The 27,042-nt window shown below is 39.4% G+C and overlaps 1 protein-coding gene across 4 annotated transcripts in view; it reads left to right on the forward strand.

The window, feature by feature from the left end:
• The window catches only part of klhl13 (kelch-like family member 13), a 39,722-nt gene extending 14,084 nt beyond the window's left edge, over positions 1-25,638 (forward strand). For 2 of the 4 annotated variants that reach the window (XM_039777626.1, XM_039777625.1), the window contains 6 exons: positions 9,363-9,504; positions 11,508-11,640; positions 13,311-13,507; positions 14,525-15,320; positions 18,267-18,380; positions 24,552-25,039. In XM_039777626.1, the coding sequence (XP_039633560.1) occupies positions 9,363-9,504; positions 11,508-11,640; positions 13,311-13,507; positions 14,525-15,320; positions 18,267-18,380; positions 24,552-25,039 (1,870 nt within the window). Of the gene's footprint in view, positions 1-4,105; positions 4,178-9,362; positions 9,505-11,507; positions 11,641-13,310; positions 13,508-14,524; positions 15,321-18,266; positions 18,381-24,551 lie in introns of all 4 variants that reach the window. The other 2 variants (XM_039777624.1, XM_039777623.1) reach the window with 2 other exon arrangements.
• Positions 25,639-27,042: the final 1,404 nt, after the last annotated feature.

The raw sequence follows: 27,042 nt of genomic DNA on the forward strand, positions 1-27,042 counted from the left end.
AACTGCATCTCGCTGTGCGGTGGTGGGGAAAGGGAAACAAGAACTCCACCCAAATCTCTGAAATCACTTTTTTTCCCTCTCAGTTGTTACATTTTCAGTTGAGTTCAGGTAAAATGTAAGTGTTGCTGCTACAGGAAAGGTAGAGAAGCAGCTGCTGAATGTAAGCATGTTTGTATGCTTGAAGACAATAACCCATTTGATAATCATGTGGCTCGTCTCATGCTGTACCTTGATAGGTTTACATTATACAGGGGCTTTTCTTTTCTTCATTTGCAATAAGGCATAAGATCTCCTTTTCCCTAGGAGTAGAAGCTGTTCAACATGTAGCTTTATTGCATTGCTGTGCTCAGTGATGGACTCTTCAGTTAAGGTGTCTTGTCGTTACTCGGTTTGCTAGGACTCCACTCAGATCACTTCAGAGAGATGCCCTTGTGTTGTTTCCATGCAACTTGTCACGTTTACTTATGCCTTTTTATTTTTTTGTGTGAGTGGTTCAGATTCAGCTGCTAGAGTGCATGTTCTGAGCACATCAGCCAGACCGTAGGAGTCTTGTGATCTTTTCGTCAATGCCAATTCCATTGCTGGCTCATTGTCTTTTTTGCTCTCAGGCTCTTCCTGTGTTCCTGTTATAACAATATGTCGCATTAGGCCACCGTAGCTGTAAGCAAATTATGTAAGCAAAAAATGTAATGAAACTTTTAAATGTCTGTGTAATGCAGTTTGTACTGCATTAAGTTATTGTCCAAGAACAAAAACTTTTTTTTTTATTTGCAGTACATGCATTTTTGGGGGGATTTCTGACGTTTTTGTGATCGTTCTTCCTGTCTCCTATGAGTAAGCAGTTATTTTGAAGCATGGCCTAGGAATTGACACAATTAAAACTTTATTCATATTCCCTCGCATCTAGTAGCTTGCTAACTTTTAACCGACCAGTGATCTACTATATCTCAGGTATCGCACTATTGTAAATTCATTTCATATTTAGTGCTCTTGTCAGAAAAGATTTGGTGTGTGTAAGATAGACTTGGAAAAACTGTGTACCTATCCTTTACCATGGGTGTCAAAATAATTTTCCAATAAATTCCACAATGCAAGTTCTGGGATATTTTGCTCCAAAAACCATGTCATTGGTCTTTCAGATGTTCAAAACCTGAAATAGATGAGATTAATGAAGTTTATATCAATGCATGGCTAAGCATGAGGAGGCAGCATAGCTATACTCATTAATCTTTTAAGACGCTTCCACTGTCATCCCAGGGGAAAAGCCAAGTTGACTTCAGCTTCCTGAACTGTCACTGGTGGAGGGATGTTTTTAAGCGTTTTACTGACATGAAAGGATGGGGTGGCACCCTTGTTTCTTCATTACTTCTTTTTCAATCCTCCACCTTCCTCCACTGCTTCCTAATATTTCCTCTATTTCTCCCAGCCCTGCTTTAAATCCAAATAGGTGTGGAAAAGCAGCTTTAAAAAAAGAAATAGGATCCATAGCATAGCATTTATGTTATTTGTCCTTTCTGTTGTAGTTAACATAGAGCTGGGCAATATATCGATATAGTGATATGAGACTAGATATCATCTTAGATTTTGGATATCGTAATATGGCATAAGTGTTGTCTTTTCCTGGTTTTAAAGGCTGCATTACAGTAAAGTGATGTCATTTTCTGAACTTGCCAGACTGTTGTAACTGTTCAATTATTTGCATTTTACCCACTTAGTCATTATATCCACATTATTGATGATTATTTATCAAAAATCTCATTGTGTAAATATTTTGTGAAAGCACCAATAGTCAACACTACAATATTGTTGCGGTATCGATATCGAGGTATTTGGTCATTTGGTATTTGATTTTCTCCGTATCGCCCAGCCCTAAGTTAACAATGTGTTTTCCGGTGCTTGTTGTGGGAAGAAAAAGCCATAATATGGAGGAGGCTGTGAGAGCAAAATGGTCTAAAGTGTAAACTTGAGAAATTGCTGCACTCTGAACTAATCACAGGTCTTGCTTTTTCCACGCATCTACAGTATCTGCCAGAATTTGTTCAAGTTAGAAGCTTAAAACCATAGCTTTTATCTGTACCATAACCATGTATACCAAGTGATGATTCCTCTCTAATTTAATTAGTACTATTATTTTACTACTAATCTAAGCAGGGGCGTACACACACAAAATTCTGGGCCCTGTAGAAAGGCATTTTCTATGGGCCCCTCCCAGCATCCACAGCTATTCATTCTAGCATCTTTTTGGGCCCTCCTCACCTGAGGGCCCTGGGTACTCGGTCCCCTTTTCCCCCTGAGTCCGACGCCCCTGAATCTAAGATAGAATGTATTCCTAAATTCAAGAATTGTTTTTTGTTATTAGGCCCCAAAGATAAAAGCCTTTTATCTTCAGCATCTATCATTTTAATTCCCCCTATTTCAAAGCTTCTGACAGTTTGCCCTCTAAGAGATAAGCAGTATGTATTATAATGCATCGTTTGATGTGAGGTTTTACATATTCAATTCATCCGCATTTTGGTCAAGGTGTGAACAATGTCCTGTGATAAACTGCTGAAAAACCACGACATGCCAAACTTTTGTGTATAAAGTACACTTAATGATGCTGTCCTCGATATCTAGCACATATACAGTACAGGCCAAAAGTTTGGACACACCTTCTCATTCAATGTGTTTCTTTATTTTCATGACTATTTACATTGTAGATTCTCACTGAAGGCATCAAAACTATGAATGAACACATATGGAATTATGTACTTAACAAAAAAGTGTGAAATAACTGAAAACATGTCTTATATTTTAGATTCCTCAAAGTAGCCACCCTTTGCTTTTTTGATAACTCTGTAAACCCTTGGTGTTCTCTCAATAAGCTTCATGAGGTAGTCACCTGAAATGGTTTTCACTTCACAGGTGTGCCTTGTCAGGGTTAATAGTGGAATTTTTTCCCTTATTAATAAAAAAGCAAAGGGTGGCTACTTTGAAGAATCTAAAATATAAGCCATGATTTCAGTTGTTTCACACTTTTTTGTTAAGTACATAATTCCATATGTGTTCATTCATAGTTTTGATGCCTTCAGTGAGAATCTACAATGTAAATAGTCATGAAAATAAAAAGGAAACGCATTGAATGAGAAGGTGTGTCCAAACGTTTGGCCTGTACTGTATACATATATAGCAGCAAACAAATATTTGCTACGTAAAGATATGCTAGAGTAATGGCGTCCTAAACAGAGAATAAAGTCACACTCCCTCTGTGTGTCTTAATCCGAGTTTCTCTGTTCTTTGTTTCATGTTAGCGCCTTGTGCGCTGGTATCCAGTATTGGCGTCAGTATTGACAAGTTGGGGAACAGTCTGTGAGAGCCCTGTGGAGGCAATCCCAGACCACCTTTTCACCAGTATTTTGTTTACAGTACTTTTTAGATCTCAGGCACAGTTTTGTGTTTTTGAGTTGTGATAGCATCATATCGAATTAAACTGTGACATTTGTAAATCATTAAACTCATAAAAGGTTTTTAAACAGTTAATTATGTAAGAACTGTTTTTTTATCAATGTATCTGTATCATATCTTAATTATAACTCACTTTAGTCATTTTAAGTAATTATTAAAAAAAAAAAAAAAAAAAGTGATACACATAAAACCCAAAATAAACCCACAGTTGGCATCAGTCATAGGCAATTGAAAGACTAATTGTGAAATATTCTGAAGTTTAATAAATTCTTTTTTCATTTGTCAGTGCTGAGCTGCAGTAATGTTTTCAGACATGATTATCTTTAAGCACACCACTGATGCAGCTAGGGATTCGGTCTCCACGTTCTCTGGTGGGTTTGGGAAGAGCAAAACGTATTATGTGGGGTGGCCGGGTTGGCTCAGTTGGTAGAGCAGGCGCACATTTACATAGAGGTTTATGTGTCGACGCAGAGGTCCAGGGTTCGAGTCCGACCTGTGCCGATTTCCTGCATGTGCCCCCCCCTCTATCTCTATCCCCCTTCTCACCTACCTGTCCTGTCCATTAAAGGCGGAAAAACCCAAACAAATAATCTTTAAAAAAAAAAAAAACGTATTATGTGGGATGCTGTAGCTGTTGTCTTTTTTGTTTTCGTTTCGGCAGCCACCAACACTCCTTTGTGGTTTGGACAACCCACTCTCTCCTCGCTGCCTGTCCGACTTACCACCTGACAGGGTAAATGTGCCAGTTCATTGCCTGTGGTGTGTGTCAGTGTGATTGTGACCACTGTTTAGGCTGTGCCAGTTTTTTAGCGTTGTGTGGTAGTGTTCAGAAATTCCTACTAGACGTGATCCATGATCATCTCCTTGTAAAATCTAGCTTATACTGATCCCATCCTCTCATCAGTTTATCAAGATCAAGATTCAAGATTTGTATACGATAGACCTCAAGCATGTGTGGCTTAGATCATAGTTGTTTAATGTGGTAGCAGAAACCTCCATGTCTTTGTGTTCCTTTTGTCTCTGTTTTTGATGTATTCTCATCGTCCTACCTGTTCGGCAGTTCTTGTACAGCATGTGAAAGGAATGACAAGTAGACACCTGACCTTCTCTTAATGTTTATCCATCATATACCCCAAATGTCTTTGGCCTAATCATCAGTCTTGAAAAGAGATTGCTGTTGACTGTTACACGGTTGAAGTTAGTGGTGTGTTCAAGTGCAAAAACGTGAGGTGACACAAAACGTTTGATCAGTCAGCCTTTGTCGGCCTTGAGTTCGGCTCGGAGCATCGGAGCCCTAAAGTGAAGTTTCTTTGACAAGAAAAGTGAAGGAAAGTTTCCATTCTCACAAATCCTTAGATAAAGTTGCCATGAAACTTTTTCCTCTCAATTACTTTTCTCACCAGATGTCTATAGTGTAGCCGTTAATTGTATTTTCCCCATTGGGGATCAATAAAGATTATCGATTATTATTAAATTATTATAACAAATGTTTTTCATCTCCAGGTGACTTTAGACAATTTTGAATCACAACTTTGCAAATAAATATCGTTGTTGTGCATTTCCACTATCTTTTTTTGTTTTGATGTTTTTCATAGCATAGAGAACAACTCCCAGCATCCTCATGCAGTCTGTTCAGTGAATCTATCATTCTGCAGTAGTAGAAAAATATTTATTATTATTGATTATTGAAACAGAATAGTTTCATATGAATGTGCACATTGTGATCAGTACAGGACATTTCCATTCTCTGTTCATAAACATAGCAGACAAAAGCAAAGGCTTCTGCTGCTCTTACAGACCTCATTTGCTCTTTTTCTCCAAAATCTCAAACCACAAGCCCTAATATGAAAATGCCAATTAAAGATTTGTTTTACTAAATTATGTGGGGGGAGGGGTTGTATTAGACATGTGTTTCCCTTTTGATGGCTGCTGTTGTTAATCTCATGGCTGAATGATAGAGGTCATCATTTAGGTACAAATAACATACATCATTAACCTGGCACAGATTATTCATTCAGCCATAAGGGGATCCTTATTCTCTGTCTGTCTAGGTGTGTCCTGATGTAATGACTATATTTAACATCAAATCTCCGCAATCTGTTTTTTAATTGTATTCAAATAAAAAGGATCTTTCACATTTCTCCTTCTCAGTAACACTTATTATTAGCATTTTAATCGTGAGCCTTGTCAGAATCTTTCAGTAAATAACTAATCCCTGACATTGTTTTGTATCAGATGTGTCATGGTGTGCTACCTATAAAAGATAATAGACAGGCAGAGCAGCCTTTATGTAACAGAATGTACAAACCTTGCATTGATAGTAGAAGATAGTGATATACATCTGTTAGCTTACATAAAGACAACGCTACCTTTCTATTACAGACATACATAACATTATATGTGATTACTCTGAAAATAGAGTCTCATTGAAAGGTTGGAAGTACAGTGAGTCTGATGAGTGAAAAAAAATAGCTTCTCAGCATTGAGGACATTCTTTAGTTCTTTATTGTTGGCGTGTATGTCCACCTGCACTTGAATATTAAGTGTGCACATTTATACTATTTTTATGTGAGGGGAAAAAGAGATGATTGTTTTCAATTGAAGTGAAATAAGTTTTGCATATCAGATTATCAGCCTGAATCTGCCACATAAGTGAACAAATTAATTTCAAACATTTTTCCAATCATTCCTCTACCATCTTAAAGCTATGTTTTATTTAGATATGTTGAATAGCATCCTCCCAAAGCACAGGGGACATTTCCTTGCAAATTATAAAACCACTCTGCTAAGCACAAAAAAACTCAAGTGTTCCTCCACACAAGGACTTTAGAATTGCTTCATTATATAAGTAGTCCACCCAAAAACCATTAGTCTATTACATCTGACAAACACTGCCTGTTCATGGGCCCGTTTGAAGACACAAATTTACTGTTATGCTGAGACACACATTTTTTGTAAAAGAATATTATATCAAAACCGGGCCAATCTTCATCTGAAAATGAGCGGCTTTGTGACTATTCTGTCATTTCTATAAATTGCATAAAGAATAGTTGTAATATTTTTAGGCTCAGTTTTCATTCAGTGTGTAAAATGCAAATCTTTGTGGGCCATTGTGTTGCATAGCCCTTCTGTCCATGTGCATCACCTCTTACTAAAAACAGGGTGGGTTAAGGCCGGCTACACCCTGGCTGCGTCGCCTGAATGTGTCAGCTGCGTGGCGTGTCCGTTTATATTTTCGGCTCCCATGGTAACAGGTTAGAGCTTACACACTGCCTGTGTGATACGCACGTCTCAGGCGCGCCGAAAACGCGTGCATGCTAGAAATAACGAAATATTCTGTAGCCTATTTTGCCGTCAACACTGCCTACGTTGTCTTTGCTGTAATCAAATCAGTATATATTTATTTGATATTTCATTTTATCAATGGGAAACATGCATGTGTACGGACAAGGCTAGCAGCAGCACCATGTCAGACACGTTTCCATGCAATCCATGCAGCCGCCACGCAGCTGACCCGAAACAGAAACGCCACGCTCACGCCACGTGTGTAGCCGGCCTAATCACCTTTTTACACAAACCACCCCCATTATCAGTCACAAGTCCTCAAGTTCCTTTTGGTGTTACATTAATGTTATTATCCTCCTTAAAGAATACCAACCTGCCTCAACTCAATGACTCTCTTTTCTAGAAATGCTGTAAGATATGTTTTACAGTCTAAGACCAGCAGTTTCTTTTATAGAGGCAGCACTTTTGAAATGCAGGAGCTTGGCATCAAATTCAAAGCAGTGCAATCAACATTATTTGCTTATCCTATAACCTTTTAGAGACCGTTGTGCTGTTTGATAGCAGATGATAAATGCTTGGCTGGTTTTTGTTGATTCACAGACCGTGAGATGATTCTTTTACCCAATTGAGCCTGATTCTCTAATGTCAGTTTTGTCAGTGCGAAATGTACCCATTTGCAGAGAGTATTCCCCACGGGAGTCTGAGTCACATTCTCTGTGGAGCTGTTAAGGACTTTACGTTACATTTTAGTTTGACTGGCCTAGAGCACAGGGATATCATAAGAATTGGACTATACAGATGAGAAATGCTAATATATCACGTTCCCACAGAGCCAATTCTTTTCCTTGGTAGAAGGCTGTTAAAGGCTCAACCCAAGTTGTGCTATATTGTAGAATCCCTGCATTATAAAATCAATTACACATTTGGAAACCAAACTTTCATTAAATTCAATCATCATTAGCAGCGTTTTGTCTCCTAAGTTGTTGTTTTTCAGAGTGCTGAAAACTGAGAAATAATGTCTTGTGGTGTAGTATTTCAGTCACAGCTATTCTGAAAACTAATGATATTTTCAATGCTGTGCAGTCCATTTCAAAATAGTTTGATTTGATTTCATGTCCTTATTTAACTCTGAGAGATGATGCATGACATAACTGTGTGTGAGCAAGCTTCCGCACCCATCAGTGTCCCGCTTGAGTCAAAACACTGATTAAAGACGCAGCATTATGATCCACTTTAATGTCTTGGTTCTAAAGCCTTGCTGGTGTCCTATAGGCCGCAATGCTCATTATAGCCGGCAATACAGAAGTGTTGCACCAAACATGAAAAAAATGCAAAGCGGGTCCTATTTACGATGGAAGGTCATTCAAATTTGAATGGCTTATCTATTTGCAAAGTATTCATGCCAATTTTATGACACTATGTCTACAACATTTATGAGATACATTAGGCCTATATCTTGTGTTTAAAGTTGACATATTTGCCCGAGGGTGGCACTTAAAGAACAATGGTTCATCATCCAAGGAGCATTGATGTGTTCGTTGCATTTTGTGGGAAATTGCACTTTAGATTTTGATATTCATTGTGTTCAAGTGGTAATTAGTAAATGGCTGCATTTAATATACCGCTTTTATCCAAAAGGCTCACACACTCACTCACACACTGATGGCGGTGAATATTCAGCCAGATTCAACAACAACTTATCCCATCCTTATCCTTTAATCCATGACTTGGCAAGTTGTTGACATATCTTGCTGTTGAATATGACTGACCAAGTAACATCACCATCCCTCCCCGCTGGCGGTGTGGCAAATGTGGTTTGGGTTGTATACACAACAGCAGCATGTGTGTTGCTTTTAGGTAATCCATGTACACTTCTAAGGAATTCAGTTGGTTCATAGTGGCTGTAAATATGATATGATAAAAATGATACACTCAGGATTTTACAACACATTTTTTTATTGTTTTAGAAATAAAGTTTGCGTGTTTATACTTCATCAGCTTAGACTTTGTTTTCATACACATGCATAAGCACAACATAACTGCTAATATAAAAGAGTTTCTGTAGTTTTATTAAGTGCCTTGGGTATTTCAAATTTAACAACCTACACATATCAGTTCTAAATGATAATATGGCTGATAAAAGTCACATTCATCGCTGATGTTATGGAGAAAAATGTTTAGTAGCTAATGTTATCTAATCCATCCTGAGCTCCGGTTTCCAAGATGTTCCAGATATTGAAGAGATTGCTCTGATGTTATGTACATTTCTTCTTCTTTTGAACTAGGAAGAACGCTTATTTTCATGAAATTTGGAAGCAGCTAGTCATATTTAAGACCCAGTGAGTGGCCTTAGTTGGGTGGGAGTGGAGTTCCTTGTCCAAAGGCACTTACGAAAGTATAGATCATGCCTTGTACACTCCCACTGCCGCAATCTTTCCAGCTGCTCCAAGCTTGTAGATCTGCAACTTTTGGTGGCAATTTGTCTAACAATGAGGCTACCACCACACAATATGTATTTAAGTAGTGTCACTTTGAGAACTTCTCTGTCCTACTTTCCATAAGCTAAAATTAGATGGAAACGTTTTTTTGCTACCCTTTTTTGAAGTAAAAACTTATCTTCTTTTTCCTAACAGATCCCTCGTGGAGGACGACGACGCTCACATGAAAGTTGCTCTGGGTTATGGTGATATGGGCATCTCTGCTCACCTTCAGGCATCAAAGACTGGAAACACTCGATTTTTCACAAGCAACACACACAGCTCAGTGGTTCTTCAGGTAAGAGTTCAGACATGTAGTGTCTTACGAAGCATGTTAAGTCAATGATCATCTTTGTCTGATAATAATGTTTCCATAAAGTCAAGTAGAGTCATTCAGGTTCCTTATTATCACTTATTTATCAATAAAATAAATATCTATCCAAGTTAATCTACGCCTACTATAAGACTACAAACTGGTTAATTTGCTAAATCAAAACTACGTTGAAGAGCTCATGGCATGAATTACAGGATACAATTTAATAGCTTAGACAATATTTCAATGATTAACAAAGCATTTGGGATTTGGTTTCTGTGTAATGTGATATGATAAGTGAGCACAACGACACTATTATGAAACCCTGCTGATCAAGAATGTAACAGAAAGTAAATCTAATTATTTTCATTTCTTTTCATTTAAGTTGTTGAAGTGACCTACTTTCTTTCCAAAAATATTTGTATTTGAAGCAGGTACTTGACAGTTAAAGCACATCATATTGATAAAGAACCCAAATTTTCCTTTCATTGAAGTGTAGCCAAACTTATCTAATATTTAAAAAAAATAAAAAAGAACAACAGTTCCCATGTAGCAGAGAACTGAATAATCTATCAAAATTACACCATTAAGGAGAAGCAGAGAGTAAAACGGTTGATAATTGATTATTGTGCATTCTGTAATAAATAAAATAGACAATGACGCATGACAAAAAAAAAGTTTAAAGAAAAATTGTTTAATATAAGTTATGGATCTCATTTACATAGGAAGATAATGTATTACAGTATACATTTCCAATCTGCAGTTGATGGCTGCTTTTGCATGTCACAAACAATTTCGGATATGTTAAGATCAACCTCAAGTTGTTGTAGTTGATATTGGCATTGAGCTGTTGCTTTGCCTCCATGGCTCAACAATGCGCTGCTCATTGACAGCGACATGTGTACTATTATACTCATGGCTGTGAAACACAGTTAGAGAATTAGAATGATTATTCTAGGCCATCTGATCTTACACCCTGTGGCCACAGATAGTTAGCACACTCACATAGTCTCAGTTAGCTGGTGCATTTGGATGCAACCCATAAGAGTTTGAGTTGTTGTATTATGTTAATAGCATGTATTGTATATTTTTTTTTATGCTTGCCTGCTATTAGTGCCAACTGTTATGATTGGCTCGTACAGTAAGTCATGGCAAATAATGGGATGAAGGATGCGTTTAACTTTTGCCCTTTGCGTTTTGCCCTACTTAATGCAAAAAGCATAATATGTAGTAGTCAAGTATAGCAGGTGTGCAGATTTGTGATTATGTTTGTGGGGGGGGGGAAGGTGTAGACAGCCTCAGGTACGCAGCAACCAAGCAATTGAACAGTGGACACAAAATATGACCCTCCAAAGACTCACTGCAGTTGACTGCATTGTGTAAATGAACAGAGGTGTATAGTCCAGGTGCCAGAAAGTAGAAATCCTGTCCAGCAGCTGTCCCAACCATCACTAAACCAGCTCCTCTACCAGGTAGATGAGCTCGTTAGTGAAAACACCTGTTCTAGATGTAGAGGCAGATCCAAAAACATGGCAGGATTTTTACTTTCTGGCACCTGGACTATACACCTCTGTAAATGAACAGGGCTGATATACAAGTCATGGATTAAAGGATAAGGATGGGATTATTTGTTTGAAATATCAACAGTTTCCCCCGAAGAGACGGAATGAATCTGTGTAGCCGAAGTCTGATATTCTGCAGGTAATGCCTTCATGCTGTACAACTTCCCACTATGTTGCTCAGCCTACATGGGGATAATATTCTGTAGCTCTCAACCAGTTAGGCGCAAGACAGCAACAAATCAAGCAGGCCACAATCAGACAGACAGCTCAAGTAGATCCCAGGGCCATCACACACCATTTTGGTTCTATGAGCTCACCTCTGACATGCCGTGGTCCACTTCTCTGGAATAAAACCACTGCATAGTTTAGGTCCTTTAAGCTTTTCTCAGTAACACTCATCCCTCACATTTCTTCGTGTCCTCTTAGGGATTTGACCAGCTGAGGATAGAAGGTTTACTATGTGACGTCACACTGGTGGCTGGGGACGGCGATGAAGCTTTCCCTGTACACCGCGCCATGATGGCCTCCTCCTCCGACTATTTCAAAGCCATGTTCACAGGTGGGTCTGCAAAGCCTCGCACTGACCAGGGCATTTGTTCAACAGTTGGGTTAGCCACTTTACTGGTACCAGTTACGCTGATTTGTGCGGGATCTGCTCTTTGTCGCTATGCCGCATGCATTTGATTGCGTTGTATCTTCTTCGCTCCTGCACTGTATTTTCTGGTAAACCATTTTTTATTCGTGAACATTTCCATGCTTCAAGACGGGCGCTGTCATATTACCTCCTGAGAGATTACTCAAATTGACCTTGTGCACACATCCCTCCAGTATTGTGTGTATATTCATAATCCATGTTATAAAGCCAACCTGCATTGTTATGCATTCATGTTCATGGTCATTTGTACTTATGCTTGTAAATGTGACTTATTAGCCTGTTTCATCTTCTCTGCACACTGTATGCAGAGGTAGATGGACCTTAAGTACATTTTAAATAGTGTGTGAATGGTATTTTGAGGAATAACCGATAAACGGTTGTATCTCGAAATGAGGTACATTTCTACAAACTTGCTGGATGCAAAAAGGTAATTAGACTGAAAAGACCAGGCCTTTTGTGGTTAAACCATAGACTGTTAATATTAATGGACAGAGCATGTATGACATCACCATTTGGTTGGTGGAGATCTGCTATGAGTCGTTGAGTTTGCCGTTACGGGCGCAGCCATCCTGGTCACTGGCTGTCACGTCATAGCCACGCCCTAAAACACCCCCTGCTTTATCACCGATTTTAAAATCGACGAGACCATAATTCAAAAAATGAACATCATTCTGTGTTGAAGAAGACTTAAAACTAGCGATTGAGACCATAAACTCATTATGAAAATGTTTACTGAGGTAATAAATCATGTGAGAAGTGGGTCACTTTCTCATAGACTTCTACAGAAACCGAACTCCTTTTGCAACCGCACGTGTCGCCCCCTGCTGGAATTCAGATAGAGTGCAGGTTTAAGGCATTTCCGCATTTGCAGCATTTCGCCGAACCGGATGCTTTGTCCATTAATATTAACAGTCTATGGGTTAAACCCAAGGAAACCAGTTACACAGATTTCAGTAAAAGTGACCTTACTGTTGATTGGACCTTAGACCAATTAGTTTAAATTAAGGTGTTTATTTTTCATGACTCAATCTTTGATTCGTAATTTTAGTACCCTTGTCATTTACATTACTGAGCAATGAAAGGGAATTTTAATTTTTGAACAGTCAGCGGAGCTACTTTGGATGTCATATCAAGAGAGTTGTGAAATTAAGTTTGGAGATTTGTCATTTAAAGTATATGATAAAGATGAAGAAGGTTCTGCAATGAGAATAGAAGAAGAGTAAGGGGAAATTGTACTGTGGGATAGCTCATTAGTGATAAGGGAGCTGTGAACACAGATGCTGAGTAATTGGATTCTCTCTAAGACCTTCAATCCTTTCTTTGAACATAAGTCCTTTGACACTGAAAACATTTCATTGTCATTTACGCACAATGGCATAGGAATCTAAATGAAATAATGCAATTTTTATTTTCATCTTAAATTAATTTGTTCAGCTATATGCGCTTTATTCTTCAAGTTCTTTAAAAAAATAGATAATAGATTTGGCTGCTCACAGACGTGTTAGTCAAATAACATTATGTATAAGTTGAACCACGTCTACTTTTTCTTATCCCCTACTCTCACAATGATGCAGGTGGAATGAAAGAACAGGATTTAATGTGCATCAAGCTTCACGGAGTTAACCGAATAGGCCTGAAGAAGATCATTGACTTTATCTACACGGCCAAGTTGTCACTCAACATGGAGAATCTGCAAGACACACTTGAGGCAGCCAGCTTTTTACAAATCCTTCCTGTGCTGGACTTCTGCAAGGTTTTTCTTATATCTGGGGTAAGGAGGCAGCACACAAGCCACAGCTACACATTACTGCACAACACACATCTTTCCTCTAGTGTTGGCCAGTTGTACATTTGATGTTGAACATGTTTAAGGTCGTTGGATGAAATAACTGGATATTGGGATTTCAAAAGCTTTTTGAAAGCTGTGGGTTAAAATATTTTGGCAAGCACATACATAAAAGCACATTTCAAAAAGGATTAGAAGAAGAAGTAGAAATTGTCAGTCAGAAGAAATAATCAAGACAATAAAGAAGAGGAGAGCTACGTTATGGTGGACAAATTCTGGTAGGCTACACTTACATTAGATCAACTTGCTGATGACTAGTAACTAGTTACTCCATGTTCATGGTCTGTCAAGCCATGTAAAGCCCAGCTAAAAAACAGCGCTGTTTCAGGTTTTCAGTGCACTTATTCAACCAACTTGACAATTCTGCTTGGCTAGAAAGGCACCAGGTATAATGTTTAAGATGTTATGATAGAAAATAGCAGCAGTCAGTGTGTATGAACATGTCCTTTTTATATAGAAAAAATGTACAGTATATAAAATTGGCAGGATTGCTCATATTAATGTACATGAACTCTGGTGTGTTCTGAAGGTATGAGCTTGCTTACTTTTGAATACACTGCTAAAATGTAACTAAATCTAATGTGTGTGGATTCAATTTGTTAATAAATCTTAGAGCACATGTTGACATCTTAAAATTGCTTACTTATTTTGCCAACAGTCTTAAAAACTGAAAGGTATTAAGTTTAAAGTGCTGGAAAACAGAAAACGGCAAATCCTCTTGCTCACTGCATATGTTCTGTGTTACAGGTGTAGACAGTATGTTCATTTGCCTCTGATTGCAGCATCACTGCTAAATCACTGATATTTTGTAATTAGAAGTCATCCTGTCTAAGGGAACAAATTTATCTATTCAAGTTAGGAAGATCCAGTCATTCATGTCCAAAGATGTGTTGTCAGTCTTGGATGCAGCTTTCCGAGGTTTTGATGTCTTCTTCCCTGCAGGTTTCTCTTGACAACTGTGTCGAGGTGGGGCGCATCGCCAACGCGTATAACCTCACAGAGGTGGACAAATATGTCAACAACTTCATCCTGAAAAACTTCCCCTCACTGCTGGGCACGGGAGAGTTTGTCAAGCTACCATTTGAACGGTTGGCTTTTGTACTGTCCAGCAACAGCTTGAAACACTGCACTGAGTTGGACCTGTTCAAGGCTGCTTGCCGCTGGTTACGCTACGAAGACGGGCGTATGGACTTTGCCCCAAAGCTCATGAAGAACATCCGCTTTCCCCTCATGAACCCACAGGAACTCATCAATCACGTGCAGACAGTGGACTTTATGCGCACGGACAACACCTGTGTCAACCTTCTCCTGGAGGCTAGCAACTACCAAATGATGCCCTATATGCAGCCAGTTATGCAGTCAGAACGGACAGCCATCCGCTCAGACAGTGCCCACCTGGTCACCCTGGGTGGTGTTCTGCGCCAGCAGCTAGTTGTGAGTAAGGAGCTGCGTCTTTTTGATGAGAAGGCTCATGAGTGGAAGGCGCTGGCACCCATGGATGCACCCCGCTACCAACACGGCATTGCCGTCATCGGTAACTTTCTCTATGTGGTGGGTGGCCAAAGCAACTACGACACCAAAGGCAAGACAGCAGTGGACACCGTGTTCCGGTACGACCCTCGCTACAACAAGTGGATGCAGGTGGCATGCCTTAATGAGAAACGTACCTTCTTCCACCTCAGTGCACTCAAGGGACACCTCTACGCTGTCGGTGGACGGAACGCTGCCGGGGAGCTTGGTGAGTTTATTTCCCTGCTTGTTAGTTTCTTAGGTTTCCTTTTAAGCAACAGCAGACAACTTTAATTAATATTGTATGAGATTATACACTTAAACATCAAGGAGCAGTAGGAGAAATGTGCAGTTTATTAAGGCTGCAAAGCATACTGACACTGGTAATCAAGTGGTTGTGCCTACACATCATTTGCTGTTTCAACATGTCGCTTGCATAATCTTTGTGTAATTTCCTACAATTTAGAGGATGTTCACATTATCATAAACACTTTTGCAATCCAATGTAAATGGATTACATTGGATTGTAAAAGTACAGAAGCATTTTAACACATGCCAAATCCTTTGTAACGTTACATTTTTGAGGCTGTATTTCAGTGAGGTGTTATTGGGGGTGTCAATATAATAATAATAATTAATAATAATAATTATTATTATTATTATTATTATTATTATTATTATTATTTATTATTGCACATTTTTATATTTTTTCACTTTATAATAAGCCAGAGCCTACACCCTTACATATTTTTGTTGAGTTGAACACTTTACTGATACGGTCTCAACAAATATTCGAGATTAAAGTTACACATAACATGTAGGTTTTACTACAAGGCAGTATCCGATACCATTGAATTGTAGGTCAGGACCGGTGGGGACACGGACCGTACTGGCAGAGAGGAAGTGAAAAGTTTCATACAATTTGTCAGTGATTATAAAGGGGTCGTATCAGATCATCATTAGTCCGTAATCTGGTGCTTTTCATAGTTTTTAAACATCATTTTGTGACATTTGGACTCACAGTTCACCCATCTGGTAGGATCACTTCAACGGGGTGATATATTTATATCCGTTCATTGTAGTTTGGTTGCTGAGTAACCAATCTGGAATCTCTGCACCCGCAACTGTGGACCACAGAGAGGTGCCACCCAATACTTAAATTCAGCTCTGTAACTGCAGTGGAGAGAGGGAGAGGCCGCTGTGTGAGCGGTCTTCTCTTCTGGGTTATAATTAGACCAAAAAGAACACGGCCCCGGTTCACTGGCTGTCTACACAACTGCCTTTTTCTGCTTTACGTTCCACTGCCCGTTCACTGCATGTGGTTTAGCCTTGATGGTTTTCTGGATGTGCCCAGTCCCTGCATTATATTTGTTTACTCTGGGTAGGTCATACGGGTGTGGTTTTACTGTTACGTCTGAAATGACCAGGTTATAAAAGAAAAGCTTAACAACGTCAAGATGGATATTTACAGCAGGAACCTTATCATTTTAACCGGTACACTTTGCATATTTTTTTGTTACGTAGCCATACTTCATTCCCCATTAGTCTTTGTGGGCTTATTCTCTATATTATCTTTTCAAATGACAAAAATATATTTGACAAATCTCTGTTTTACCCAATTATAAGACCTTATATAGGTCTTTAAAAAAAAAGAATTACAACATTGTTTACCTCGGTCGCACAATTGGAAGTGTCACATGATCATTTGACAATTATTCAATAATTGTCGATAATAATTGTCAAAAGCAGCACAGATGACTTACAGTAACGTTCGATCCCATTACGGGGTCCCGACCCCACATGTTGGAATCACTGCTGTAGGTCAGAGAAGTATGCTACATAGTAATTATAACCAGATGTCACCAGCTAGCAGCTTGACCCTTGGTGTGTCCTATTTTGGTGAACAGCCAGCAGAAGAGAAAAATCATGCTAATTAGGAATAGGACCTTTTCAGCTGATCATAGGAAAATCTAAGAGTAAAGTAGAAAAGCTATTTTTCCAAGTTAAATTAGCCTCTGGTGTCGGTAGGTGAATCAGCAACATTCAGTGTTCATACTCATGTTAAATAATCATTTGTTTAATTACAAGATTTTTTTTTTTTAATAACAGGCATTCCTTTTTGAGACCAACCCTGCTCTGCATTCATATAATTCCACTGCGCTTAGTACAAGTATTGTCTTCTAAATATGTCTGTTCCACTTCACTGAGCAGCTGCAATATTTTGTGCACTGCTCAAGGTCACTTTGATGATGGTTGTTGAGTAAGGCATTCACTCATTTTCCCGGCTGACATTTCCCCAGGTGGCTCACACTGCTTTGTGGCCTGGAGCTTACTGCTGTATTTTGGAACCAGTATGAATATTTTTCAAGTCATTGAATTAACCAAAGCCTTAAAAATATTCTTGGTGTTCAGCTGAGACCACTTATTGTCTCTGACCAATGTTAATCCATTTACCAACTACTTTTTCTATTAGCTGCACTCTCTGAAACAAGATATCATTTTGATTACAATATCTCTACCCCTGTTTAAAAAAAAAATAAAAAATAAATACAGTTATATGCAGATGAGACTTCCCAGAGCTGGGAAGATAAGAAGATCACTTATCTATGGCCCATGGTGTTGTGGTAAAATGTACACCTGTGCTTCCCCTTATGTTTGACGACGGCGTTTGAGGCTAAAAAGTGCAAAGCACACACTCTTGTTGTAATGTTGTAAATTATAACACTTCATTGAGGCTAACATTTTCGAGGGGAAGATCCCTTGATGCCCAAGTCTACATCACTCCTGCTGGTTGTCAAACTTGCTCTGCACCCAATCGCAACCATTTTCCAAGATCACAGTGAGCACACAAGTTGACTGCTGCTTGTTAAGAGGTCACTCACCTATGAGTGTCACTCACGAATCCCAGTGTCCCTATTCCACTTTCGCACAGATATTGTAAAACCATCCTCCGAGGCCTTAAGATAAAGGATCTTCCAATCTACCCATTTCCTGTGCAGTTAGTGCATTCAGTGCTGGTGGGGTTGTAGAGATGTGTACTGTTAAATCTGCGTTTTTCACGCTGAGACCCTCCAAGGCCTCATTTGATGCTGTTTGTCCTCCTTAGTCTTCTTAGTTGTGTCTTGACCTACTTTCTACTAATACGTTCTTTTTTTTCCTCGTCTTTTTCTTCAAGCTACTGTGGAGTGCTACAACCCAAGGACAAATGAATGGACGTATGTTGCCAAAATGAATGAACCACATTATGGCCACGCTGGGACGGTGTATGGTGGTTATATGTATATTTCAGGTAAGTGAGTTCATTTGTAATGTTGTGTGAATGTGTAGTGAGTTTAACCATACAGTGGCACTCGTAAGTTTATGAACCCATGCTAAAGTTGACTAAAAAGAGGAATAAAAAAATCTTCTTTTGAAAAATTGATCTTAATGCCTTAATTAAAAAAATGAGGAAAAATCCAACCTTTAAGTACACCAATTTTCTTTGTGAATGAATAATGTATCGTAAATAAATAAATGTTCTTCCTTAAAATACAGGGGGCATAATTAAGTACACCCCTATGTTAAATTCCCATAGAGGCAGGCAGATTTTTATTTTTAAAGGCCAGTTATTTCATGGATCCAGGATACTATGCATCCTGATAAAGCTCCCTTGGCCTTTGGAATTAAAATAATCCCACATCATCATATAACCTTAACCATACCTAGAGATTGGCATGAGGTACTTTCCATAAAATCATATCTCTATCATCTCTTTATCAGGATGCATAGTATCCAGGATAATATGCATCCTGATAAAGTTCCCTTGGCCTTTGGAATTAAAATAGCCCCACATCATCACATACCCTTCACCATACCTAGAGATTGGCATAGTTTTATTTCAGTTAGCCTAATAGCTGGTTTGATTTGCATTGAGAGATGATTTTATGGAAAGTACCCCATGCCAATCTCTAGGTATGGTGAAAGGTATGTACTGATGTGGGGCTATTACAAATATAATTCCAAAGGCCAAGGGAACTTTATCAGGATGCATAGTATCCTCGATCCATGAAAATCTGCCTGCCTCTATGGGAATTTAACATAGGGGTGTACTTACTTATGCCCCCTGTATTTTAAGGAAGAACATTTATTTATTTACGATACATTATTCATTCACAAAGAATTTTTCCTCATTTTTTTAATTAAGGCATTAAGATCAATTTCAAAAAGATGATTTTATTATTCCTCTTTTTAGTCTACTTTAGCATGGGTTCATAAACTTATGAGTGCCACTGTAGATTATGTCTTCAAGTTATAATTAGAATGAATTCCAGTGCATTATATAGTGCACATCTCAAACTAGATGTTTTTCTTTCTTCCAAAGATGCAAAAAGCTGATTACATTTCATAACAATCAAGGCCATGAAATCTAATCTGTGGTTTCCTCATCTGATACCTTTTCTCCAAACACCGCTGTATGTATCATGCGTTGCCATGAGTCATCAAGAGATTCAAGATTCTATTTGTGATTGACACATGCATTAGAGGGCTGCAGGGGGAGTGGGGTTACAAAAGTAAACCACAATTTAGTATTATTAAAATGGTTTAGCCAGAACATTGTAGGTTTTAAGAGTTTTCAGTGAGTCTGTAATATGATTTCTAACCTAATGCTACATTTTTTTGTATCTTTTTTTTTTTACTTGAACTGAAAAGAGCGTCTTTCCCACACAAATCCTTCGTCACATGCTTGATCTATGAGGGTTCAGTGCGTACGGCAGAGGGTGGACACTGAGATTACTCTTTAGGTGTCACCTCCATACTTGTTCACTTCATAGGATTGAAAACACAAATCCTGCGTTATGGAGATGAGCCCTAGTTTCTCAGTGTGACTAATCCAGAGCAGTGCTACAAAGGAAAGGGATGGGAGGGGTGAACTGGGAAGGATGGAGCAAAGTAGAGGAATGAAGCCTGTGTAGGAGGCACAACACTGAAGAGCCTGTGTTAATCCCTCCTGGCCGTGGGTACTGTCATCGTTCTACAACACATGAACATAAACAATGTTCATAACCATCGCTGGAGGTTTCCAGCTGTGTAGATTTGTTTTCAAGTGAAAATCTGAAAACTCGCACCACCAAAAGAATAAACATCAGCCTTTTTCGTGGTAAAGCAATTACAATTAACAAAGTCAAAATTTCAACCAATGCATCTGTGAGTCCATAAACTATTTAAAGAGATAGTATATTGGTATTGGGAAAGACTTGAAGCCTCTACAGTCTTGGTGCATTAACATACATTAACATGAACAACATTTACATCTTTGCACTAGTTACATTCTGTACTTGCAAGCTGGGAGGCTTTGGCAAATGAAAATAAAATATTGAAAACCTTGTTAGCAGTAGTATTAAGCTTATTTACAATGTTAGGTGCTTTTAGATACACTCCCTGATTTCCATTACTGTGCACACAACCAGTGAATTTCATTTTATAATCCATAGATCCCATTATTATTCCTGCAAATCTTTGTTAATATTATACACAAGACATTACCTACCACATTAGTTCCAGTTAGCCCAATATTCGGCGCGGGGGCCAACTGCTCCAGTAGGGATCCCAAACTTCCCTTTCCCGAGCCACATTAACCAGCTCCAACTGGGGGATCCCGAGGCGTTCCCAGGCCAGGGTGGAGATATAATCTCTCCACCTTGTCCTGGGTCTTCTCCGAGGCCTCCTCCCAGCTGGACGTGCCTGGAACACCTCCCTAGGGAGTCGCCCAGGGGGCATCCTTACCAGATGCCCGAAACACCTCAGCTGGCTCAGGAGGGTAGTAATGAAAATATGTTTAAAAAAAAAAAAAAAAAATGAAATACATAAATAGCCCAATATCAAAATCAATTGATGGTTGTTTTTGTTTAGGTTTTTTGCATATCACATTGTGCTGCAAGAATTGTCACTGTGTGCATGCATGTGAAAAAGTTAGCAGTGCACGCAGCCCCTTTTCTAATTTGATTTCATATTAACCAACTGAAAGCCTGGTAACAGGCCAGAAACTAAGAACTAAATTCATACATGATTACTATCACTGTTTATGCAAACAAAAAGCAAAACTTCAAAAACATTTAAATTAGTTAGTATCTCACCTGGGAAGCAAAAGAACTGGGGCATCTTAGGGACCACACAGACCACATGATTTGCAAGACTAATATTACCATGGAGTGTAGATGAAAGGGACATTTTTCACTTTTTAAAATAAATAAAGTGAGATGATGAATAACATAATGGTCACGGACTGAGCTAATCTGCCAGTAGCCAGCTGTTTTCAGTTTTTTTGCCTCAGGCTCTACTCTGCAGTACACAGTATTTATTGCTCACCCTTTTCGTATTCGAATGGATTTCTTGTGTTGGTTTTATGTTTGAGTGATGCTCAATAGCAGGCCAATAGCCTGGTAAATTACACAATGACACAATGTCATGCTTTCCACCCGCAGCAGCTTATAATACACGTGAGGGGAAATTAATATTTTAATGTTACAGGATATAGCTGGTGTAGCAGTTTTGTGAATACAGCTGTGGGTTATGACACAAGAAAGAAGCATGCATAACGGCTCATGTGAAAACTGTCTGTAATGGACTGTAGTGCTTTTTAATGCAAAAGGTACAGAGCATTACCCATTAGAGGAATTTTGTTGCACTGAGGCCGCATTGTAGCGTCCACAGTCTCAGGGGTTACAGTCTTGCTGTGCAAGGTGACCCATTGCTGAAGTGCAGTTTTGTGTCTGTCTGTCACAGCAGATCAGTCGCGTTCTCCGGCTGTGCTGCTGCACTGTCTGAAGGTATCCTGTCAGCTGGATGAAGCTGACAAATTCACTCAGCCCACAGACCATCACAACTCAAGTGGTGTGGCAGAGTTCAGGCATGAGTACTGATCCAGCACAGAGCCCACTGTCTCTGGTCCAGCGTGTTACCTGAAGGGTCTGGGTAAATCTCCGGTGGTCTTACAGTTCAGACCATTTTTTAGTACACTACATCTACAACAGGGAAACTACTCCTTAGTAATTTAGACTTGTCTTGACTGCAGATAGTCTCATAGAGTTGTTGTGATTATTTGAAATAATTTTGCACTGATTTGTAGTCATTATAGCTTGACTACAGTTTTTTTTTTTTTTAGGCAGATACACATTGCTATTTGGGGAGTCCAGCCTTATTGTATATAAAAAAGAAACTTGTCAGTGCATATATATATATATATATATATATATATATATATATATATATATATATATATATATATATATATATATATATATATATATATAATTTCTAGATTAACTCTACTTTGGCATTTGTACTGCCATTTCTTGTTACTTCTCAGCCAGTATATCCGATATATATCTGCAATACGCTAATATTGACCAATATTTTGGCTCCTTTAAACCTGCCATGTGCAGAAAATAAAGGTTTTGTGAGCAATCCTGCAGGCATTGGCCCGTAGTCTTTGTAGACAAGATGAATTATTATTTTTGTTGTTGCACTGATTCTCCAGGCTGTACACTGTGTAAGCTTCATATATAACATGGTTAGTTTTTTTTGCTACCAGGTTAGAGATGGTTAACTTTATGTTTAAAGTTGAGGTTTAAAATGATTTACAGAGAATTTCCTTAGCGCTAGCTGGGGTTGATGCACAGCCTGAGTAAGGGCTGTCTTGGTGTGGAAACGAACGGTCAGTGATGACCCGAAATGATGTCTGAAATTTCAATTTGGTGCTCGCTAACGAGAGTAAATTACTGTCTATTATAAATGGAGTAATGAATAAGTGAACGAGACACACAGCTGGAATCTGTTTGATTGTAAGATCTCATATTCCAGCATTTTTAAAGGCTGTGAAAAGAACTTGACCATAAGACTTCAACAGTGTGCTTACTCTTAGTGGAGAAACGTGGGTTACTGAATATGAATATCTTAGATGAATATGGACCATAACTGAAAAGCACTGTATTTTTTAACTTGATCTGAGAAGTGAAAAAAGGAACACAAATGATTTCAGTTGCATTCATAATCCACACAGAGCTCACTGTATGTTAATGTCGATCCATATGTTCCTGGCCATCCTACAGAAAAAGCTTGTCTTTTTTCTGTCTGTTGCTTGTCTTTAGCAATGTGCATCCTTGAGGGATTTGACTGTACATTTGTTTGTTTCTTCAAAAGCAAGCTCTGATTGTTAGTAGTTGTAATTTTTTCTGGAGTTCGTCTGGACCACTCTATCATTATGGGGTATTTTTGGAAAATGCTGAGCCCCCTTTTCCTGCCTCATCTTTTGTGTCTATTCTCCATCTTCTCTTTGGGTGTGCTGGCACTGATTCAACCAACCAAGCAGGTCAATGGTTTTACAAGGGGGACTCTACAGCTACTATATCTATGTGGCTGAGCAGGGAAATTATTTTATATGACCTATGTAGCAGACAATACAAACAATAACCTGCTCTGTCCTGTGCTGTCCATGGAAGGGCAAAAGCTTTTAGCCTGCCTCTCTGAGATGTGCTCAATTTGGCTAAACCTTGTCGGCTCTAAATGTCTCACTAATGGCACTGATTAGACATTAGGATACCGGGATACTGATCAGACATCATTGTATCAGGGAAAGGCCAAAGCCCTTGAACTGAATCAGAATAGCAGCAGGGCCTCTTGAGAGGAATTATTTGGACCTTACGTCTGCTCCAGCACTGTTCCCTTGTCAGGATTTTAATAGCAGACTTGCACCCGTGGACTACTTGGATAAAGAAAATGGATAGTCGGGCTATCTTTGGGTTTGATCAGTTAAAGAGGTGCAGCATCACAGATCTGAATCATGGCAGCTGAATAGACGGCTTAGGCCTAAACAATAAACCAAGCACACGATCACTAGGCAGCAGCAAAAGAGGGATTCTGCCTCTATTCAGCATGCTCTGCAAATCTTCTCTGCATTTGCTCCTAGTCACTCTGCCTATGGGGGGGAGGGGCGGGCTGGCTTCCACCCAAATGCATGCTGGGATTGTGTTCCTCTTTATTTTAAGCCTTCCCTGTAGACATGTCCTGTTTTTTTTTTTTCCCTCCCCACTTTCCCTCAGCTTTTTGTGTCCCGCCGTCTACAGTCTGTTTGTGCGTATGTGCATGAATGTTTTGTAATGCTGTTCCGCTTTGTACTCACAGCTCATCATCAGCATTATTTCAAACTGTGGAGAAGAATATTGATGTCACTCTTGCTTGTAAAAAATGACGGTTTAGCCTGTGTATTGGGTGTCTATAAATGTACAGACATTGTTCTGATTCTCGTTGCAAATGTTCCAGTGTTATGGCTGGCGCTCCACATGGCCTACATAAATAAATGTAGGTTGACATGGGTGAATGAGTCACAGATCAATGGGACTGACAGGTCCACAAATCTTTTTTTACTCCCCCTCCCCAAATGATCAGTGTGGACGCTAATTTGCACTCTTTCTTCTTGCTGCAGGGGGAATCACTCATGACACTTTTCAGAAGGAGCTGATGTGCTTCGACCCAGATGCAGATAAATGGACTCAGAAAGCACCCATGACGACTGTGCGCGGCCTCCACTGCATGTGCACAGTGGGCGACCGCCTTTACGTGATCGGGGGCAATCACTTCCGGGGCACCAGCGACTACGACGACGTGCTGAGCTGCGAATACTACTCCCCCGCCCTCGACTTGTGGACTCCTATCGCTGCCATGTTGCGAGGCCAGAGCGACGTGGGCGTGGCCGTGTTTGAGAATAAGATCTACGTGGTGGGCGGCTACTCGTGGAACAATCGCTGCATGGTGGAGATAGTACAGAAGTACGACCCCGAGAAAGACGAATGGCACAAAGTGTTTGACTTACCCGAGTCACTGGGCGGGATCCGAGCCTGCACAATCACAGTTTTCCCCCCTGAGGACATGTCATGCTCGCCCTCCAGAGAGTCGCCCCTCTCAGCACCTTGATGAGTAAAGGGGGGGAGCCCTGTTTTGCTCATACCCCGTAACCCCTCGCCCACCCGACCCCCCTCAACAAACACTCCTTATAGACATTGTTTGCACTTCCTCTTTGGACTACATCTGTACTGCATCCCTAAGTATCCCCAAGTCCACCTTCCCTAAAGCTGTGCAGAAACCCCTCCCTAAATGATTATACCTATGTACCGATACGGTTTGGCAACCTAATTACATGTTAATGTTGCACACTCGGTATGTTTTGGCAGGAAATACCTTGACTTGAAAAGTGACTTTGCAAATCAACTTTTCTACCTGATGTCTACAAAGGTTTCTTATGTCTCGTTTCTTTAGGCGTTGTACCTTGAGATGTTGACTTACCGCACTGACTCTCTCTTCTAGTCTATGCCAGGTTAGATGCAGGTGACTCCAGAAAGCAGAAGTGTAGGGACGGATAAGCTCCAAAACGCAGCCAGTTTTTAACTCAGGGGTTGGCCCAGGCCCCATCTACGTTGCTCTCTCTTACAGTTTCAGTTCTTTCCTGCTATTGCTATGAAACTGTTAACAAAATGGTGTTTTCTAAATTTAATAAACATGGTTTTGAAAGTAAATAAAATGTTGTCATTACTGACTACAGCAGACTCAGGCCGATCCTCAAAGGCGGAAGTTGTTTGAATGTAGTGACTGGAAAGAAAAAATCTTAAACATGCACGTAGCCGTGTAACTCATGCTAAGACTTGACCATGGTTTAACGTGTTGACTATTTCCAAAGAATAGAATGTGTGTTTTTGTTGTGATATATTTTAGTTTACGGTGGATAATTAGTAGACTGGTTGGTTTTGATTAACTGTTCAGTGTGTATATATAGACACTGTAGTTGTCTGTTGTTGAAGATACAGTAAGAGTGAATCACTCTGACTCTGGTACAAGATGTGTGGCCTTTACAACTTATATTTCAATGTGCAACCCTGTGTTGTTAAAGGACAAATACATCAACCTTTCAATCTTTAATCAGCTGTGAGAGAGATGTTAGGTTCCTTTTTTTAAAAAAAAAAAAAAGAAAAACAATTTGACTGCAATAAATGAGCTGCAGAGGTGACGTGGAAGATCAGTCAACCTGTTTGTAGGAATGGTCAGTTTGTCATTAACAGATTAGACGGCAGGGTTATAAAATCTAACTTGCCATTGTAACCAGTAACATTCGGTGCTTTTCAATCCCTACATTCTGTGGTTAAATATTGGAATCCTCATTGCTCAGAGGCTTCGTCCGTGTAGAAAACTTAAAGCGCTGAAATGTCTGCCAGTGATGTAATCATTATGCTGCTCGCCGGTATAAACTGGAAACATGCACTTCTACCGCTGTCACCGCTCCTCCTGGCATACAACACGGAGGGTAATGTCGCCCACAATCTGCCCACCTGCTCCTGGCCGATTAAAACCCTTAATAGCAGCATATGGTGTCCGAGACGTCTGCTCCATGCTGTGACCAGCAACAAAAGATTTGTGTAATCATCAGGTGAGTTTGGTCTGGAGCTTTAAATCCTCATTATACTCTCATTATATTCCATTAATAAGACGCTGCAGTGGTGCCTCTGTTTTCAAATTTGAATGCCTGTTCCTGTGTTGTTCGTATAGCAACAAAACCTCAGCTCATAACCGGTTAGAAGGACTTATTGTTTTGGTGCCTTTCAATGAGTCACTTTTAGCTTTTAAAACTTTTATGCATCACATTTCCTTTTTTTTCTTGTGCATGTTGTCTCATGCAGTTGTTGTTTTTCTTTGCTTTGTCACATTGTTTTGAGAAGTGCTGTGTTAATACCTTTTTTATTTTTTTTTGACATTTCAAAAGCTCTATTTGTTGCAGCAGCTTATTGTTGAGCCCTTTTCATGAAACGGTTTAAATCATTTAAAAGTAGGCCGTTTCTAATCCTTTAATGGAAAGTCACTGAATGAACAGAAGAGCAAAAATATAACGGGCTCAGCTGCTGGCAAAGGACAAAAGACGGCAAAAGCGT

The sequence above is a fragment of the Perca fluviatilis genome, chromosome 16 (assembly GCF_010015445.1).
Source record: "Perca fluviatilis chromosome 16, GENO_Pfluv_1.0, whole genome shotgun sequence".
Taxonomy (NCBI): domain Eukaryota; kingdom Metazoa; phylum Chordata; class Actinopteri; order Perciformes; family Percidae; genus Perca; species Perca fluviatilis.